The sequence below is a fragment of the Topomyia yanbarensis genome, chromosome 1, assembly GCF_030247195.1.
Source record: "Topomyia yanbarensis strain Yona2022 chromosome 1, ASM3024719v1, whole genome shotgun sequence".
Taxonomy (NCBI): domain Eukaryota; kingdom Metazoa; phylum Arthropoda; class Insecta; order Diptera; family Culicidae; genus Topomyia; species Topomyia yanbarensis.
The window spans coordinates 27,819,856-27,838,996 of NC_080670.1; the positions used below are offsets into that span (position 1 = coordinate 27,819,856).

Consider the following 19,141-nt stretch of genomic DNA (forward strand, 5'->3'; position numbering starts at 1 on the left):
CGGGAATTCGCTTTTAATACACGTTGATAATACGCCGGCAATTTGAACTGAATGAAACCGATTTCAATCCGGTTTGAATCCGCCAGCAATCCGCTTTTACCGAGCTGTAATTCGGCTTTGATCCGCCGGCAATTCGCTTTTGACTGGTTTGGTTGACAGCAACTCGTTTTTAATCCGGTTCGCAAATCATTTTCGATCCGCTGACAAACCGCTTTCATTCCATGTTTTATTCGCACTCAGTTGGTAACATTGTAAAACTTATCAACGTGCTGTAATTTTTTGTTTTGATTTTTCATGGACTACGATCACTTTTGGAGAAAATAGCATGCTTGTATGGATCATATTTAATACAGATTTCTGTGAACGATTCGGATTAAAATGGAATTCTATCTATTTCAGCAAACCCTGATGGTCGTGATAATTTTTTCCCACATTTGTATGAATAATAAACAGAGTTTTGTAGCTTCAATTTCTTTTTAAAGAACATAAAAGTATTTTATGAACCATTTTCTATTGTGTAAAGGAGTATTTTACCTCATTTTAAACAAAAATTTAAACTCGTGTAGTCTTTTTGATCTTCTCGTTTGCAGTAATTTATTTCAATCTGAAATAATCTAAATTTGAAAAAAAAAAAAACGGGGAAATTCCAAACGCATCACCTCCAACCTTATTCCACCAACAAACATTTACCCGAGGATACAACCACACAATCCATCCATCGGTCAGAGAAGGGGTATAAAGTGGTGATGTTTGCTTTTTTTTGCTTTGTTCAGTGCAAGGAGATCATTCGCTTGAAGTTATCACACTCCGATTTGGTCCACATACCAGCGTGTATTTTGGTTATGTTGTTTTGTTTTTAGTTTTTTACGTTTGCTTATCAATTAGACCGCTCTTTGCTTCTTCGCTATCCTTTCGCACTACACCGCACTCCACCTTTTTCCATGTTTCTGTTGGACCATATCGTTTTGTCTCTTTGACTGTGTTTGTGAATGTATGCATGTATGTATGTGTGTTTGAATTTGTGTGAGATTTTGGAACTGATTTTGAAACTATTAAACTGAACCGAGTTAGAAAATCAGTTCGAAAAATTAATTTTGACAAGAAAGGTTCCAAAAATACATTTTCCTTTAATTTTTGATATAATTTCGAATTTTTAAAATGGCAGTTAATCAATTATTGATTTCTTCTCCTGTCTCTCGTTTACCTTTTTCTTATCCCCGAAAAAACAGTAAATATCACAAAAATACAATTTTCTTGTCCACCTTCGACAGGCTGTACTTGTACTACGTCTACAAAACTGCCGCAAGGTGGTGCTGATCTAATAATGCTCTTAGTCATATGGGAGTAGCTTTTGATGCCGATTAATCCTGTTCTCCGGGTGTTCATTAATCCAATTCGTTGCAAACAAAACCGAAAAGTTCGTCTAGTCCAGAACGTAAACGTAAACCATTAAATCCAACTTTCTGCCCCTCGAAAACTCTCATTCGCTCGCTCATGTTCGCATTAAATTTAAAACTATTCTTTTTCTCTGTAGAAAATTGATAAAAAAGGAAACATAACACGAACCGATCTGTCAATTCTAACCACTCGCATATGCTGGTTACCATTAATATAACCTTAATTGCTAATAACTTGTTTCTTTCTCCCGGTTGGGATATTTTCCATCTCAGTAGGCTGCCGCGAATCGGTTCTTACTCGAAATATGATCGAAATCTTTCGAACCTAATTTCGAAATCGGTTTTCGGCTCCGAATTGAAATTGCCGCACACTAGCACCACCTGTTGGAGTGTACCGCTGGAACCGGTTCACGGTGAATCGGTTGTTGATGTTCTAACCGCCTTCCCTCTAAGAACGGTTGGTTTCAAAACCGTCCAATGAAGGACGTTCGTTGGACCAATTTGGACAACGTCCAAATAACCGTTCAACGAACGTCCATCGTTGGACCCGTGTTGAACGATTTTGAAACAATTTTTTGGACGTTTCAGTGGGTATTCTTATTCGAATATCATCCGATCAATATTGGAGCTATTCAGCTCGCAGCGACGGATTTAGGATCCCAACCGGTTCAATCTTACAAACTATCTCAATTTTTTACAGCGTACTCTAAAATTAAGAGGAGAATATTTTTCGGTTTCTTTGCTTGTTTGTTTTTCATCTTTTTCCGTTTCAGAGGGGACTGGGGGGAAATTAGTTTGTGTGTTTCGACTAACGCTCCGTTTGCACTTTTATTTACAAGTGCGCAAACTGGACAGCTCAATGCCATATTTTCATCAGCGGAATTTGACATTTGCTTGTATTTATTCGTTTCCTGTTGAATGTTTGTTTCTATTTTTGGCGTTTCCCTATGCGACCCCGAGTTGGATTGGTCTTGCTGTATACTGTTTTGTTTGTATTTTTTTTTTTTGGTTCTCGCATATATGTCAGATAATGATGTGGGGTAGGGGCCGTCGGTTAAAAAAACCTATTCTCTAATCAACATCGACTAAATCGCTTAAATATTTATTAATTTATTTATTCATTAGTTATATAGTTATCAAACACGATAGTTGCTAATGCTCGAGTATGAGAAAGGGATTTTGCAAAAGTGGGGGAAAACAATTTAGCGTGTGAGTTAAAGATGGTAGACATTATGGGATTCAGTTAGGGGGAGGGAAACGAATCGAACTAAGGACAGGGTGGGGCGAAATCAACTTGATATATTTTATTTAATTTGTACTTGAAGCTTGTTTTTGTTTTTTGTATTATTATAATTTAATAATATTTAAGTTGTTTGTTCTTGATTTAGAAATATATGAAAGGTAGTTTGTTTGTAATTTATCGTAATAATTAATTTAATAAATATATATATTTAGATGCATAGAAACAAATCAAACGGAAAACTTTCGCTCTAACTGGAGGGAGGCTCGATGGAAGATAAAACTACACACAGTTCGATAAAATCATCCGACAGAACGAAGCGGCTGTAGTTTCTTTCTATTTACTTTTTAGTGATTAAAGTGTGACTATGCGCGGTTGGCATTTCCCCCTTCCTATAAACTAGCTTACTAGGTAAACAAACGATCTCTACACATACCTAAGAATACCCCTGCGTTTATGTACTTATATTTGTCTCCGTAATTCAGCACAGGGTCCAGAGTTTGATTGCGCTCGAGTGGCGCATTTACTGTTTTGGAGCCTATTTGCGCGTACACCTCCAATGAATCCCTGATATTTGGCAACACTGCATTCGCTGCTTCTGGTTATTTCGGATCCGGCAAAACGTCTCTTCCTGAGGTATTCTGGCTTGTTTTGTGAGTATGGCTCGATTCGTCCTGTTGCTCTCTCTCTCCTATTTTTGTTTTGTTTTGTTTTGCTTACACATTGTAAACATCAGTTTGTGTAGTTGTGTGCGTGGCACATCATTAGTCAACGATTTGGATTATCTCATTTCACTAGTCTCTGCTGAGGTAGTACTGGCGTCACCTGTGTCTCAAGTTGTACTTGAGGTTTCGTTTGTTTGTTTTATTTTTGTTTGTTTCCAGTTTAGAATCACAATGGTTTTGCTTTGTTACGAGACGTGCGGAGCAGTGTTGCCAGTGTTGGTACGCGCTAGCGTGATTGCTTGATCGATGGCAGCTAGTAGTAATTTGTTGTGAGGTATTCCTGAGACAATGCTACTGTGCGCGATGGCATTGCAGTTTCTGGTTCGTTCTCTGTCGAGACATCAGAATCGACATAGCCGGCAGGTGGCATGCCGGTTTGGTCACTCATCAAATGAAAGTGAGCTGCGTGAGGACCAACCACCACGAACCGGTAAGTAACCATCTGTCAATGTCAATCCGTCAACAGCTGAGGACTGATCGTTGCGAAAATTCCTTCGAATTTTTACAAGCGATTTTTCGCAACACAGTCCCCACTCTGTCAATTCTTATTCCGGTCCTGTTACGCATCGTCGATTATTTCGATGCCTACTTTTAAGGTCAATCTGTACGTTAAAGCAACCTTACGTTTGCCTTACTAAAATTCATAATCCTCTGTCAACAAAGTCCAATAGATTAATCCGTGGGTTTTCTTGTTATTGACGGAACTATTTTCTACGATGTGGGCTGTTCAAATGTCATAGCTTAAATATCGTTCCTTTCTGCTCTGAGGGCTCAAGTGACGCGAAGCAACTTAACACGTGACTCTAAACGGGGGAAGATTAGGTCGAGTTAAAATTCAACTAAAAATGTAACATTTCACGAACTAAACCGGACAAAACGCGACACCTTATTGCCTACAAGGAAAAAACGTACATTGATCCTAGCCTGTATGGTTTCATTTCTTTATATATGTATAATATATATCTAGCATATATATCCTATAGTGTAAATTTAAGAAAAATGGCTGCACCGAGGGGCCCGCCCCATTACGGGGGTCACACACCCAACGCAAAACGAGAGACCCCCTCTCCGGGGTTTGCTGTTCATTTGTACGTCTTTTCATCAGATGATCTGAGAAGTAGGTTTTTTTCTTTAATCTTAAATGTGTGACCTTTGCTGCTGCCCTCACGATGACGACGACGGCCGCTAGGTCACGATAAAATTTGGTTAAACATAAAAAATTAATATAATAGCTTGACAGTCCGCTTCGAGGGGGCTCACGATTGCGCTAGGCGGTGATATTTCACTTGTAAGCCGAAAATGGTGCAACCCCTCGGTTCGGCAGCACACATACACCGACATCTAGTGGTAGGTTACAGTAGAAACAAGGATATGTCAACATTGTGTTTTTGTTCCTTAAAATCTAAGGGCTCTTACTAAAGTGTCCCCTTTGTCGGAAATATTGTTCAGCTTTACTTAACATACTTTATTTAGTATATATATATACGATTTCTTTCATCAGCTTCCATTGGCGAGCCCCTTCCCTCGGGGAGGAAAGGAACCCTACCCGCAAAATAATGCGAATCGCACTTTGCTACTCTCCGATCCTTGTTTAACAACCAAGACTTAGTGTGTGTGTGTTTCATTTAGTTACATTTTCAAATTTTATGACTTAATACCTTAAACACTAGCCTCCACTCTGTCGAATCTTTATACTGCTACTCTATACACGTCTAGTATTACCTGATTCTTCTCAAGAGGGACGAAACTGGAACCAAATCTGTCGGTCACTCGCACACACGCACTCCTCTCTCATTCACACGGAAAAAAATGTTCAAACTCAAACTTGACAAACCAAAATAGTCTAAAATCTACCTCCAATTGCTGCTCGGAAATTAAAACTGTCACTGTTTGTTGTTTTTGTTTTTTTTTCGCTCATCCATTCAAATCGGCATTCCTAACGGCTACTTAGCGGGGGGGGCGGGGGGGGATGAAGGATGAATGTTAGGATCAAGGGGGAAGAAGAAATACCTAACCTAACACTCTCGTCACCCATCAACCCCATTTTTCGTTTTCAGTTTGTTTTTTTCATTTGTTTTATTTTTAGGGGATTGTATACTACTTGCAATTGCATTAAAATCTAGGCGAAATTGTCCAACAAAAGGCGGACTTCCTTGCAAAAAGCGAGAAATTAGTTTCCTATTCTGCGTAGCCATCCCTCCGATGCCTATTCCTAATAAACGACTACTACACACAGTTACACGAAGATAGATAGGATAAAGAGGGGGGGTGTGGAAAAATATCACCATGTTTAATTTTTATTTTTTCTTAGATCTACGATTTGGAAAAAAATGTTAGCCCTATCTCGCTTATAAGCTACCGGATTTGTTTAATATGCGCCGTCGGAAGAGGGTGATCATCTGTTCGGGTTGGATTACGGTTGATGGGGGTAAGGAACGGGAGGAACTATTGATTTCGCACTTAACTTTCAGTTCTGTTAGTTTCTACGTTTTGGATGCGCGCGTATCGTTTGTTTTTCTCAATTTATTACTTTGGCATTTTATTCTTGTTTCCGAGCGCAGTGACCCCTTGGTGCGTGCGTGAGTGCGAGGTGCTACGGGTTGTGGGTATAACTGCAATTTGTTCGAGTGGAAATAACAACAATCGCAATTTGTTCGAATGGAAATATGAATAATAGACTGTGTCAAAAAGCTCAAAATTTAGGTTTTTAAGGTAAACATGTTATTTTTTACATACTTCATGTTATTCGGTTTACGTTAGCTTGGAATCCAGTGTTGCCTTATGTAAAAAAAAATTGAATATGGTAAAGAATCTGTTATTACATATAACAGTCAATTGGGGCAAATTTTGACGAGCCCCAAATGTACTTTTGGCATGCTAAATGCAATCTTTGACGTAAAATAATTAAGCGAATAATATTTACTATTTAGTTGAGTGTTGACAAAATGCTTTTTGGTTTTCATTTGTGACCGCAGAAAACTTATAAACTCACATAATAATTTGTTGTAAAAATTGAGTAATTTAGGAACTATTTTTTTAAAACTTGAAAGAGTATCACGTCTACATTCCATCTCGCGGTGTGGAGATCGATGGTGTGGTTAAGAGCTATGCACTGAATTGCACTCAAAATCAATTGAAGATGGTAAACACCATCCATCCGACTCGTTTCATGTGACTTTCGCCTACCAAGCTATGTTGAAGTGGAAAAGGGGCATGTGTACCGGTTCGTTTGTTTGTCATAAATTGTTTCAATTGAAATCAGCTAGATCATACAGCCATCTACTGCAGCAATAAACTACAGAATGGCAAATATGGGGAAGACCATGCGGTCAATGCCTAAAGGCAACCAACTGACTATAATGCCTCTTAGGACCCTTGCGAGGGACATTATTCGGCCAAACACTCCAGGAAAAGATTAAATTTTGACTCTTTCGAGCGTCATTGTAAGGGTCTAAAATTGTTCGAAGCGGGGGAACAAAATAGAAACTCTCCATCAATAAGCAGTTCTGCTTCTAATCCGACTATAATTTTCCCTGGATTAAAGCACTTCCTGATGCACCCAGATGACAGCCAGAAACTCAGCTCGGGATTACTTAAATTTTCTTTCCTGGCGGCCTGGATATTGGAAGCTTTCAATGTTACTGATATACTTGAAAATTGCCTAGTTGCTCTTCTACCAACCGTAAGAACATTCTTGAAGCAGTTGACTGAACAATGACCCTTCCTTCCTTCGTATCCCACATCAGGTAGTGAAGCTTTGAAGTGGTCTCTTGTGAGGCCAAAACCAACGGCCAACATTTCTCAACTGCTCCTAATTACATTCCTCCTACGGCACCAAACTGTCCCCGGCATGATAAGCATACGGTACTGTACAGGATGGGCCTATATCTTAGACGATAATCGGTTTTCGACAATACCAGATCTTTGCAGCAACTCAGTATGAAAATTGAGAAGCTATCAAAAATAACGCCCCAAGGCCAGCTAGAATCAAATTGAACTTATTGAAAAATCTGTCCAACTCTGCGAATTCTCAAGTTCGTTGAGGGTAACAGAGCCCCCCTGCGGCTAGAAGCTACAAGTGAGGGTGATCGCCGTTTTAAAACCAACAATAAACAACCTCCGATCACAACTCGTATCGGTCGACTGATATACTGCCCTGTAACCGGAAGTTGTTCGGAAAAATGATCCCGGTTCGCCCCGACAATTGGGTCGAAGCAGATTCATCTCCAGTCATTCTAAGCATTGCTACTAATTATATTTTTTGATAGGTCCATAATGAGGACACCGAACTATCTCCGGCGTGATTGAAATACTTCCCGGAGCATGACTGTTTCTGGAAGAATTCCACGCACACGGTACATGATGGTGGGCTGTTTGTAGGATGATAATCAATTTTCAACAACATAATAAATATTTGCGACAAGTTCAGTATGAAAGTTGACCCTTATCGAAGCAAAAAACGGAATTACTCACGCCGGTTCGTCGACGGTTTTTCAAAGGATACATCGAAAGGCGCTCTCTTAAGTACGGATTGATGCAAGCTTAGCCGAAAGTGAAGAATATTCAAACCGCTGGATATTCGAATTCACAAAAATGGTCTGCCCAAAACATGCTACAGCTCAGAAAACATATCGAGAACGAATACACGGTGTTGGATGAAGGATTTCACATTTTCAAACTTTATGCGCAACAATAACGGCCTAGGGCTACAATGTATCAAATTATACTGTGAATCCTCAAGCAGGGTTACCAATTTCTACGATTTTTCTGTAATGTCACAAATTCATTTATCAATTTTTTTCGCAGATTCCTTTTCACAAATGACAGATTTTTGGGATTTTTATGAAAATTTAACAGATTTGCACACAGGTTTTCATAGATTCTTTTTCTGTTTTATATATCACAGATGGTAAAAAGATTTTCTAGACTAACACTGTTTTGGATGAAGAATTTCCCACTTGCCATCTTTTCACACAGCATTAACGCCCCAGGGACAGACAGAACCAAGTTTAACTTATTGAAAAATCTGCCTAACTCTGTGAATCCTCAAGTTCGTTCAGGGTAATATGATTGAAGGCAATAAAGAGGAGTCATCGCCATTCCAAAACCAAAAAAACAGCCTCCGATCACAACTCGTATTGGCCGATTGCGATGCCGTCCTGTATCCGGAAGTTGTTTGAGAAAATGACCCTGGTTCGCCTTGGCAATTAAGCAAAAAAAATCTTGACTTTATACTGAGAACGTTGACTTTATTTAAAATAAAACGGATACTACACTGTATGGTGAAGTAAGAATTTTCAGTGTAGATCACACAAAATGTATATTTATGAAAGCTTGACAAACAAACGCTCTGATTGTTTGTCGATTTTTGCGTTGTGTTGAAATATTAATTTTTTGCGTAAATTAACCCACTAATATTTTCGTTCTTTACCTACAAAAGAACGAACACCGACTCAGTAGCCTTGTCTAGTTTAAGTAAAATGTCAAAAATCAATAAAAAATGTCTATTTTAAAGCTTCATCGGATAATCGAATTACAGCAGTGCTTGACGCGGAGTGTGTACGGGAGAGAAAGAGAAGCAACCAATGGGCGCGAGGGTTGAAAGCCGTACATTGGAATATTATCTGAATTTTACTCATAAACAGGTGAAATGTGACCAACATTGAAAAGCTGTTTTAAAAAAATATCATCGGTATGTAAGCTAGACTCCGACCTAGGTGCGCTGCAGTGACCTTTGGGAAAGTAAATTTTGAAGAGTTCACCATCACTCTGACAATTTCGGTTATTACCCAAATAAACAGCAGCTGATCTAGGGATGACCTTTCTTCGGCAAAGTTGTTTGTTCTAGTATTTTTGACATATTATTGAAGGTATGTATACTCTATAACCTTTGAAGATGGTGCTGTGCAAGATTTTACGCAGAATGCTCCTGAAAATTAAATTGATGGAATGTCATGCAACGCGCTATCTACATACATTTTAGACTATAAGTATCATTGAAGCATATACCGAAAATATCAAAACAAACAACTTTGCTGAAGAAAGTTTTTTTTTGCGAGGAAGCTTTTGTCAAAAGATAAAACTGATCTAGATCAGTTTAAACTTATCTAGATCATAACTTCATTGTTATTCAAGCTACTTTATTGAAGACACCATACCTCCATGATACATACTTAGAGCCCCTGAGACTTTCCTCGTCGAAAGTAGAATTTTTTATATGTAGATGGCGCACTACATAGGTTATGGAACATAGGTGTCAATAATTCGTTAAAAATGTGAAAATAAATAACTCCGTTCAAGAAAACGATAGAATGTTTTTGCTTCAATATTTATGATTGTAAACATTCATTTTGAAAAGTATTTGTGATGTATTACGACACAGCGCCATCTACATACTTTTTCGAGTATTAGTATCTTCGGAGCATGTATTGGAAATACCAAAATAAACAATTTTGTCGAACGAAGTTGTTCGCTAGGACGCTTCTATCAAAAGATAGAACTAGTCTAGATCAGTTTCAAGTTGTCTAGATCGAAACAAAAAAAGTAGCGAAATGTTTGAAAATGGCGATATTTTATCCGACATACTTTACCCAAGATTTCAAAGCAGACCCCTCCCCAGATGTCGTAATCTAACCTTCACAGTTGTAAAATGTGGTTTGAGGATAAAAAGTGCCTCGACCAAGGAAGGGAGGAATGATAGAATAGCATGAGTTGAACGTTCCCTATTTGAACGTTCACCAGATTAGCAAAACTTATTCCTGATATGATGAAATTGAAGGGAGTCGACTTTTAACATTGACCAACACCCACATTTTTTTTGTTTCAATCAATATGCGACTTCGCTTACAGATGGCCGAATATTGCAACCCTTGAAATCAATCGACAGTGTGTTGAGAGTGGCAATCCTGGCTCTTTCTCAGCAGAAGGTCGTTAAGATTTTTGAGATCAAAAAAATTTTCGCGGTCTCGTCTTTCTACGTGAGACGGAAAACCGGCGGCCCCAATTCATGTGATTCCTCGGGTTCAGATTGTGCAGTCGCCTCTCTGATGTCGGCGCGGAAAGAGACCAAAACACGAATTTAAATAAAACAATAACTTGCGTTTTCACCAATCGAAAGACGAAGTGCTAAATACTTTAATTGTTACGAAAAAGTTGCTTAAAATTGCTTTTAAAGTAAGCCTCAAAATTACTCGAGGCTATTAATACCAGCGGCACAATTAACCCCATGATGTATAACTTTCTTTCTGGTGCATATAGGGTTTCAAAATTATTTTTTCTTGAAAACAATGAAGTTAAGAAATACGAAAAACCGGCTTTCATAAAGATCGGTGCTTTCCTCACAGTTCTAGAAGCTGCTCAATTTATACTTTCCAATGCTCAATACAATTCATAGAGAATATATAATATAATCTAATTGCGTGGAAAATATCGTCAATTGATAGGCGTTATCAGCTTTCAATAATATTGAAAATTAACGAATATATATGACAATTTTAGTTTTCGTCGTCAACGTAAACTGTCCCTGGCAGCACTGCTCCATAGGAATCCAATCAGACTAATTGCAGTAAGTTCAGTGCTAGAGCTGATACTTGTAACATTTAGTGCTCAAATGAAAGGTAATAGTCACATTTATTAGGCTTACTTGTTTTTATGAGTAAATCTTATCTAAAATCAATAGATACTACTGTTTGAAAATTTTGTTGTTTGTAGACAAAATGGGTTTAGTTTGTTTAAAATTGATTTTAAAGCAAAACATCAAGATTACTCGAGCCTATCAATACGAGCGGAACAATTAATTGCAATACCAATCATGCAAAATAGATGGAATAGAAAACGCGTCGAGTGTATGTCACCGTGTCGCATGATATGCCTTTGTGTTCATTATTTGCTCGTGAGGTTTTGAATTTAAAGAAAGGAACTCTCATTTTTTATTTAAAAATTTTATTTTAGAATCTATATTTTTCAAATATTCTGTAAAAGCAGTTGTTTCGACTTGGCTCTTCAACGAGGTTTGGAGCAATGGTACGGCTGATTTGTGTATTTTCAACCACACTTTCATAAGTACATTTTTGAATATTTTTTTGAATTTGACGAACGTTGCCTTCATGACAGCCCAACAACATGATCCGACCGAAACAGTTTCAGCTCTTTGTGAGATCTTAGGAAGTGTAGAAGTCACTTTAGGAGGTATTCGCCCGTTGTAGATTTATCCGTTGACGTTCTAACATGTGAGGAAAGACTGCATTAGTTCTGCCACATCTGCAGATCGCTTGCCAAACAAGGATTTCATACACGTCGAATGGTTTTATATCCATCCAAAGTGCGTAAAGACGGTACTGGTATATTCTATAGACTATGTTATTTTTGAGATTTGGTACAATTTTCGAACTAGTGAATTGGTGATCTCTATTACTATTTTGATGGAGAAAGAACTGATACATTGGTATATGTGGCAACACTGGTTGGGTTGAAGAAGCGTTGGGATGCAACTAAAAATTTGTGAAAGTATGCCGGCAATAACTTTGCTGCCAGGGGCTTTAGTTCGATAAAATTGTGGCACAACTGTGATAAAGTGTAGGGACTCACCAAGATGAACTGGTTGTATTACAAACGAGCAGAAATTTGACGTGTTTTTAATGGGGATTTGTTCAATTTCGTTCTTGTTTGGATACATCTTTTTTCCAGGTCACACTAGTGTGAAATTAGTGTCAAACGGTCTACCCCAAAATACTCGATCTCAAAACTGTCATTAGTTTGAATCTGATTCGTCCACCCGTCATCCACGCACGCATCCCTCGAGATCAAATTTTGACAAATAACCCTCGTGCAGGCTTTAACACGCTTTTAGTACATAGTAAAATTCCTCTCTTTTAACCATTTTCTTTTAGCGTTCTCCCTGAAACCAACCAGAAAAAATGAAAAAAGTTCATCCAAAAGTTTGCCTCTTCCTATTCAGTACGAAAATGTTTTGTGATTGTAAAATTTCTTCTCCTGCCTGCCTCTCCTAGCCAATGTGTATATTCCCGAAAACAATACTCAAAAAATACTTGCCTCTTCTCTAATTTGACCGTTTTCGAAAAAAATAGCGAGTTTTAGAAACTCCCGAATCCGCGTCCGCGTCCATATCATTCACAGTCTCAGTCGTATCGGTTAAAGTTTCGATTAATCACAAGTCGCTTGTTTATTTTTTGTTTTGTTTGTTTTCTTTTTTCTTCTTCTTTTGAATCAGTCCCTTAAACCGTTAGTTTTCGCTCACATTTGTTGCCAGTAAAAAAGTACAGATCAAAGTAACGACCGAAACGCACTAACACACTCAACACGTACGCACCTGTCTATGTAAATTGGCATTCGCACTCTTTCCCGCACTCATCCATATTGCTTTCTAATCGTTCACTTTTGCATCTGGGCCTATATGTACAGGTTCGAAAAACTAACCTCCATCTCGTATATCTATATATATTTAGGGGTAATAAACTTCTAAGACGATTAATAATAGGTTTGTTTTGCTTGTTGTTGTTGTTGTTTGCTGTTCACTGTTTACAGTTTACACATCCTACAGTTCAGTGATGACTTAAGCCTAAAATGATCCGCCCTCGGCGGAGGAGCTAGAATTATACCTGATTTGAATTGTTTTTATTTTTCATTTTTTTGCTTCACACTTTGACGCGCGCCTCTCAATACCGCCGCTTTGCTTTTGTTTTGCTTATTTCATGGCTTGCTTTGGGTTTTTTTCTTCTTTTGATTGATTGATTGTAGTGCATTTGTCGATACGCAATTCCTAACCTCACAAAACTGCCGCCCATCGCTAGTTTTCCCAGAGGTTTGTATGTAAGCTTTTAGTACAAGGAGAAAACCAAACTTTGTTTACACTTTTTGTGTTTTTTTTTGTTTTGTTTGTCATGTGTCATTCATAACTCACCACGATTTGGAACGAAAAGAGCCTTAAAGGATAATTTTTTGTTTTGCTTTAAGTGAGATACCATTGTTTTGTCCTTACTGCTAGGTCTTATCGAATAAAAAAATGTTTTCTTTTCTTCTTTTGTTTCATACAATATTTATAATGTATATATTTATATGTATAGATACGAGGGCTAATGGGCCCGAAAAAAAACATCTACACAACACGGCAATAGTCCGAATAAAACACTTTGCGAATATAAACGAGTAACCGAAAAATATATTTATAAACATCAAAAAATAATAAATTGCAAACTAAGACAAAAAAACCCGAAAAAAATAATAAAAACGCAATGAACTAAATAACAAGATAAAAATTGCTCTAATTGTTGATATTTAGATAACTGAGAAACTCGTCCGAAAACAGCTGCAAGCTGGAAGTGGCTGCACCGCCGCCGCCGCCGCCGCCACCAGTCGGAGTCGTGGTCAAACCACCGAGACCGAAGCTGGAGCTAGGGCCACCACCGGCACCCACCGTACCAGCCAGTCGGAGCGATTTCAAAACATTCCCGGACGCAGCAGAAGCAGTAACCGCCGGCGCGATGGCTGCGTTCGGTGCCCACAGGGAGCTAAGTTTGCTGCCACAGCCGATACCGACTGCACCGCCGCCGCCTGTGTTGCTACTGCTGCTGCTGACGCTACTGGACCCTATCTCAGCCGGTCGCAGCAGCTGCGAATTTGGCTTCGAAGGGGGTTCGCCCCAAACGCTTCGGGAGGACGATTCCGGAATCATCCAGATGGAACCGAGGGAGGCGGCAGACCCGGGACCGGTCAGTGCCAGCGATTCGGTTGCATTCGTAGCTGAGTTTTCCCAAATACTTTGCGGAAAGGGGGGCGATTGGGACTGGGATGGAAGCGACGGACTGGCCGTCGTGTTCCAGGTCGAGGAGGAGGATTGGGGATCTTTGCTAGCGTACATACTGTTGTTACCGTTGATATTTGACGATTCCGTCGCCGGTGTGGATGATGTCTTTGCTGAGGGTGATGGGCTCGGGGGTGGTCTACCCCAGAGTGACTTATTTCCCCAGATGATGTTCTGTTGCTGTTGTTGTTGCTGCTGTTGGTGATTGAGGGCAGTGGCCCGGCCACTGCCGCCGTTGGAGTCCCCTCCGGCGAATGATGCGGAGAAGCCCGAATCGAAGCTGCTGTTGCTGCTGGCACTGCTGGAACTGCTGATATTGCGCAGCTCCTGGATGAACGAGTTCATCGCCGAGTCCTGGCTGGCGGAGGAGGTCGTCGTGTTCGTGGTCGTGGTCGCCGTTGACGACGAACAGGACGGCGATGCCGAGGAGGTGCTGTTGCTTCGACTGGTACTGGCGGAGGCGGTAAACTGGGGATCTACCACCACCTTAGGGGACTCCAACGGGGCCTCATGTTATGGCCACTGCTGGAATAACTGCATCGGCTGCTTGGTGTAGCAGTAGGCCAACGGCTTCACGAAGTGCGTATCCTGGGCGTGACAGTACGGACAGGACACGCTGTGGCTGTAGTCGCTGTAGAAGTTTAACCGCTGGTGCGGATGCAGCAGCAGCTTGAAACAGTTGTTGCACTGTAGAGAAAATGGTACAGAGCGAGAGAAAGAACAGATTTAGAGAGATTTGGCGCGTTGCCGCGACCGTAGGCTGGAGAGATATTACCTTCAATCGTTCAGTGCAGCAGGGCATCGCGGCGAAAATGTCGTACGAGTACATGGTTCCCAGCACTAGGGAGGATCCGTCCCACTTCTGGGCGCAGAATCTGTTAGAGAGTGGTAAACAGAATAGTATGTTTAGATGAGCAGATATTCTCGCTGCGAGAGACGATTCTTACGTCCCAAGAAAAGATATTCTGGCTGTAGGTTCTGACTTTGAACTTCAATTTGGGATTCTGATTCCGGAGTCTAATTCTGGCTTATAGTTCTGGATTTCGATTCTAGATTCTGATTCTGGATTCAGATAATATCTCCAAGTGACAAAGAACCGCCGTTGCGCTGCGATGAAGGTTTCAGTGGATAGACGCATCATTAGTTATAGGTGACTATCTATCGTTGCCTTGGTAGATTCCTGGATGCGAGGAGGTTGTAGATGATGGGAAAACCGAAGTGGAGTTTTGCAGGAAGCGTCGAACACCACTCGCAGCTTCGTGGTTGTTTCTGTCCGCTTTAAATACTACAGCGGATAGTTGTCGACTGGATCCACAAGCTTCATGTGGCCTAACAGCAGATACTTGGCCACAAACTGTTAATATTGGCTGTTTTGTTCTGGAAACATGTGACGCATTTGTTAACTGCTACACAAGTCTTCTTGCTGCTGTCGACATTCCAGTAGCGGCGACGATGAAAAGCTGCTAATGGATGTGAGAGTTAGAAGTGAACCTTACAAGAATGTCTGTAAATGGGTGACTCCTTCAAAATAGCCCATTACCAACGCTGACGAGCCGCTGATCATCCAATGTATTGTTATGTTGAAGTGAGGAGTTTTTGTCGATTGGAGGTTAGGTTTGAAGCATTTCGAAATTCAGCGAATTGGATCTACCGAATAAGGTTTCGTCGACAGTGGACGAGACTTCTAAGAGCGTTGTGCAACCTTCGAGGTATTCCTGAATCCAGTAACGACACATATCGTACCGACGGCTGATAATACTGATATCTTTCGACGTTCAAGCTCTGTATTCGAAGGCATGCTGCCTCTTAGTTTTATTAAACCATCGATGACCGGTGAAAGACTAGGTGAGATGTAGTCAACGTGATTATCTACGGTGGGAATGTGAAGACAAGTCGCAGATTAAGGGTGTCTTTGGATCGCTCCGCAAAACGTTGCATACAAAACTGTTCCACGATCGATGCTGACCAGAAATTCAGTGGAGAGTGATCGTCGAATCACTCACCACCGCTGGATCGGACATTGGATTTCCAGATAGTCTACAACCTGTTTTCTGAAGGGTCAGTAGAAGAAGCACTGCGCATAGCTTCAGTCCAGCAAGCGTAGATCGCCGATTTTCTTAGGGAGGTGAGACTTAGCAAGCATCAAGCATGACGAGAGCCGAAGCCGTAGCTGATGAAGATACAATCGCCATAAGTACGCTGCAATAAATCAGCGAAACCATGTAACTCAACAAATAGAATTTCTGCAGTAAGAACAGAACGAGGAATCGCTAGCTGTCGATGATGAAACATCTTCACTACGCCAGACGGAATAACAACCAAGCAGAGCGATTGGACGACCTTACCCGCAAGTAACACATCGATGAGCAGAGTCAGATGGCGAAACTCCAACATTCTCGGATCATGGTTTCTTTTCCCCAATCCTACGGGCACCTTGTATTCCTTAGGTCTTGCGCCACTTAGTCTAACCTTGTCGTACGTTGCACCCCTTGTAGCCTTGTTTCAACCAAATTCTCATAGAACATCGTTTTCGAAGCACAGTTGCCAGGTATCCTCGCAAGTTTCAACGTATTCGCCCAGATTTGACCACCTATAGACTCCGTCCTTTTTCACTCCACCAAAGATGGTTCTTAACACCCGAAATGCTCGCAAGTCTTCCTCAAGCATTGTCCACGTCTCCTGCTCATACAGACCAGCGCCAGTTTCACTAGAGTTTTGTACAGGGTACACTTCGTAGAGAAGCTAAGTCATCGACTACCACGAACTCATGGCCCTTTGATCGTTATCCTGCTTTGGGGCTCTGTCGTGTACAGTTCCGCATGCCAGTGCTGAGTCTAGAAAACGCAACAGGATTCTCCAATTTCTATGGGCCCCTTTCTCGTGATGAGTCACGCACTACTGTAGTCTATCTACATCTATCACTAGAACTGGTGTTGATTTGCGCGCCTAGGGCTACAGACTAAGCCGTCCTTGGAATGTATGCTCGTAAATCCCGCCGTATTCGTCCAGATTTGACTACCTGTTGGACTCCGTCCTTCTGTACTCCACCTGATATTGATCTTAACACTGGGAGTGCTCACAAGTCTTCCTCAAGCATTGTCCACGTCTTCTACTCATAGAGACCATCCCGGTCTTACTAGTGTTTTGCACAGGGTACACTTCGTAGAGAAGCTAAGTCTGCTCGAACGCAGGTGCCTCTGGAGTCCGTAATAGACACGACTTCCATTGATAATACGCCTTCGCAGTTATCATTGTTCGTCGACTACCACGAATTCATGGCCGTCGATCGTTACACCGCCGTTGCCGGGCGCTGTCGCGTTCGGTTCCCAGTTGCCAGTATGTGCTGATTTCAGAAAACGCAAAAGGATCGGAACGAGTTCTCCAATTTCTATGAGCCCTGGATGATGATATTCTCCGATTCTCTACCGCATTGAGGGACGAGTTACCGATTAGTTTACCGTGCACAGCAAAATTATGCTTCTGAACATCTGAAGATTAGGAATTAGTAAGCGATCAAACCAACTAGCGTTGTCAGTAGTGGTGCGGCCCATACGAAATGTATCTGCATATCTTTGTCGACGGCAGCAAAGAGCCTTGCACTGCTGTAGTCTATCTACGCGCGATTTATGCCACAGATGAAAACGAAGATTCCGTGTCTGGATCTACAGGCGGAGTCGTCCTTGGAGTGCGCTTGAAGCGTTTTATTCTTGTAGGGTACATCATGCTGATCTCGAGGTGGATTCAGACGGTGGACTACGTTTGTGAAATGGATTCTGATACTGGGTTTTAATTCTGGACTTCGATTGCGAAGTCTGATTCTGGTTACTGATTTACGATTATGATGCTGGATTCTGATTGAGGATTCAGATAGTTGGTTTCGTTTGTAGATTTTGATGAGCGATTCTGGGTGTGGTTTCTGAATTCTTGTTATGGATTCAGGCTTTAAATACAGATTGTGGATTCTGATTGTGGATTCTTTTAGTCCTTTATTGTATGCAAGCTTGTATACAAAAAATCGATTTGAAATGGTTTCATATAGAGGTGTGCGCCGCCGGCCACGCCGTCGATTTCAGGTTAAAAAATGATCAGCGCGCCGACAATTTTCACCTGAAATCGGAGGCGTGGCGCGACGGCGCATACCTCTAGTTCCATAATGTCGCCCCTGGATTCAGACTGTGGCTTCTGGAGTCTGACTGTTGATTTACATTGTGCATTCTGTATGTGGATTCTGATTGCGGAATCTGATTGTGGTTTTTGGATTCTGTTTGTGGAATCAGATTAGGAATTTTTATTGAAGATTCCGACTGCTGATTTTGTTTGTGGATTCTGATTGGTGATTCAGATTGTGGATTCCGATAGCGGATTTTGATTTTAGATTCTGATTGTGGATTCTTTTCTTGGATTCTGAATCTGGTATCTGACTGTGGTTCCTGGATGCTGATTGTGGATTCTAGATGCGGATTCTGATTGTATATTTTTATAGTTGTTTCTTGATTCTGATTGTGGATTATTTTTGAGGATTCTTTTCTGGCATTCTGGTTGTAGTTTCAGGATTCTCATTGGGGATCGAGATTGTGGTCTCTGAATGTAGGTTCTGATTGTGGATTCTCGATGTGGTTTTTGGATTCTGATTATGGATTCAGATTAAGGATTTTATTGTTGATTCAGATTTCTAGATTCTGATTATGGAGTTAGATAGTGAACTTAGATTGTGGATTCTGATCGTGGATTCTGAATATGGATTCTGATTGGTTTCTCGATTCAAGTGGTGGATTCCGATCATAGGGGTTGTTTATTCTGATCCTGGATGTTGATTGTGTATTCTAATTGAGGATTCTTTTTTTGCCTTTCTCAATAGAAAGGTATTGCAATTTCTCTGAAATCCGACTATTTTATTCTGAATCTGGTTTCTAACTGTAGTTCTTGGATTTCGATTATGCATTCTGGATGTGGATTATGA

At 40.7% G+C, this 19,141-nt stretch overlaps 1 protein-coding gene across 1 annotated transcript; it reads right to left on the reverse strand.

The window, feature by feature from the left end:
* Nucleotides 1-11,265: 11,265 nt before the first annotated feature.
* On the reverse strand, nt 11,266-15,046 carry LOC131676272 (uncharacterized transmembrane protein DDB_G0289901-like). The gene is made up of 2 exons (XM_058955390.1): nt 14,957-15,046; nt 11,266-14,868 (listed from the first exon to the last, which is right to left on the reverse strand). Exon 2 carries the CDS (start codon nt 14,524-14,526, stop codon nt 13,642-13,644), a length of 885 nt encoding a protein of 294 aa, XP_058811373.1. The 5' UTR covers nt 14,527-14,868; nt 14,957-15,046; the 3' UTR covers nt 11,266-13,641.
* Between the last annotated feature and the right edge of the window lie 4,095 nt (nt 15,047-19,141).

Bases quoted from the DNA above. Each gene is read 5' to 3' on its own strand.
- LOC131676272 (XM_058955390.1), bottom strand. From the start codon at position 14,526: ATGAACTCGTTCATCCAGGAGCTGCGCAATATCAGCAGTTCCAGCAGT.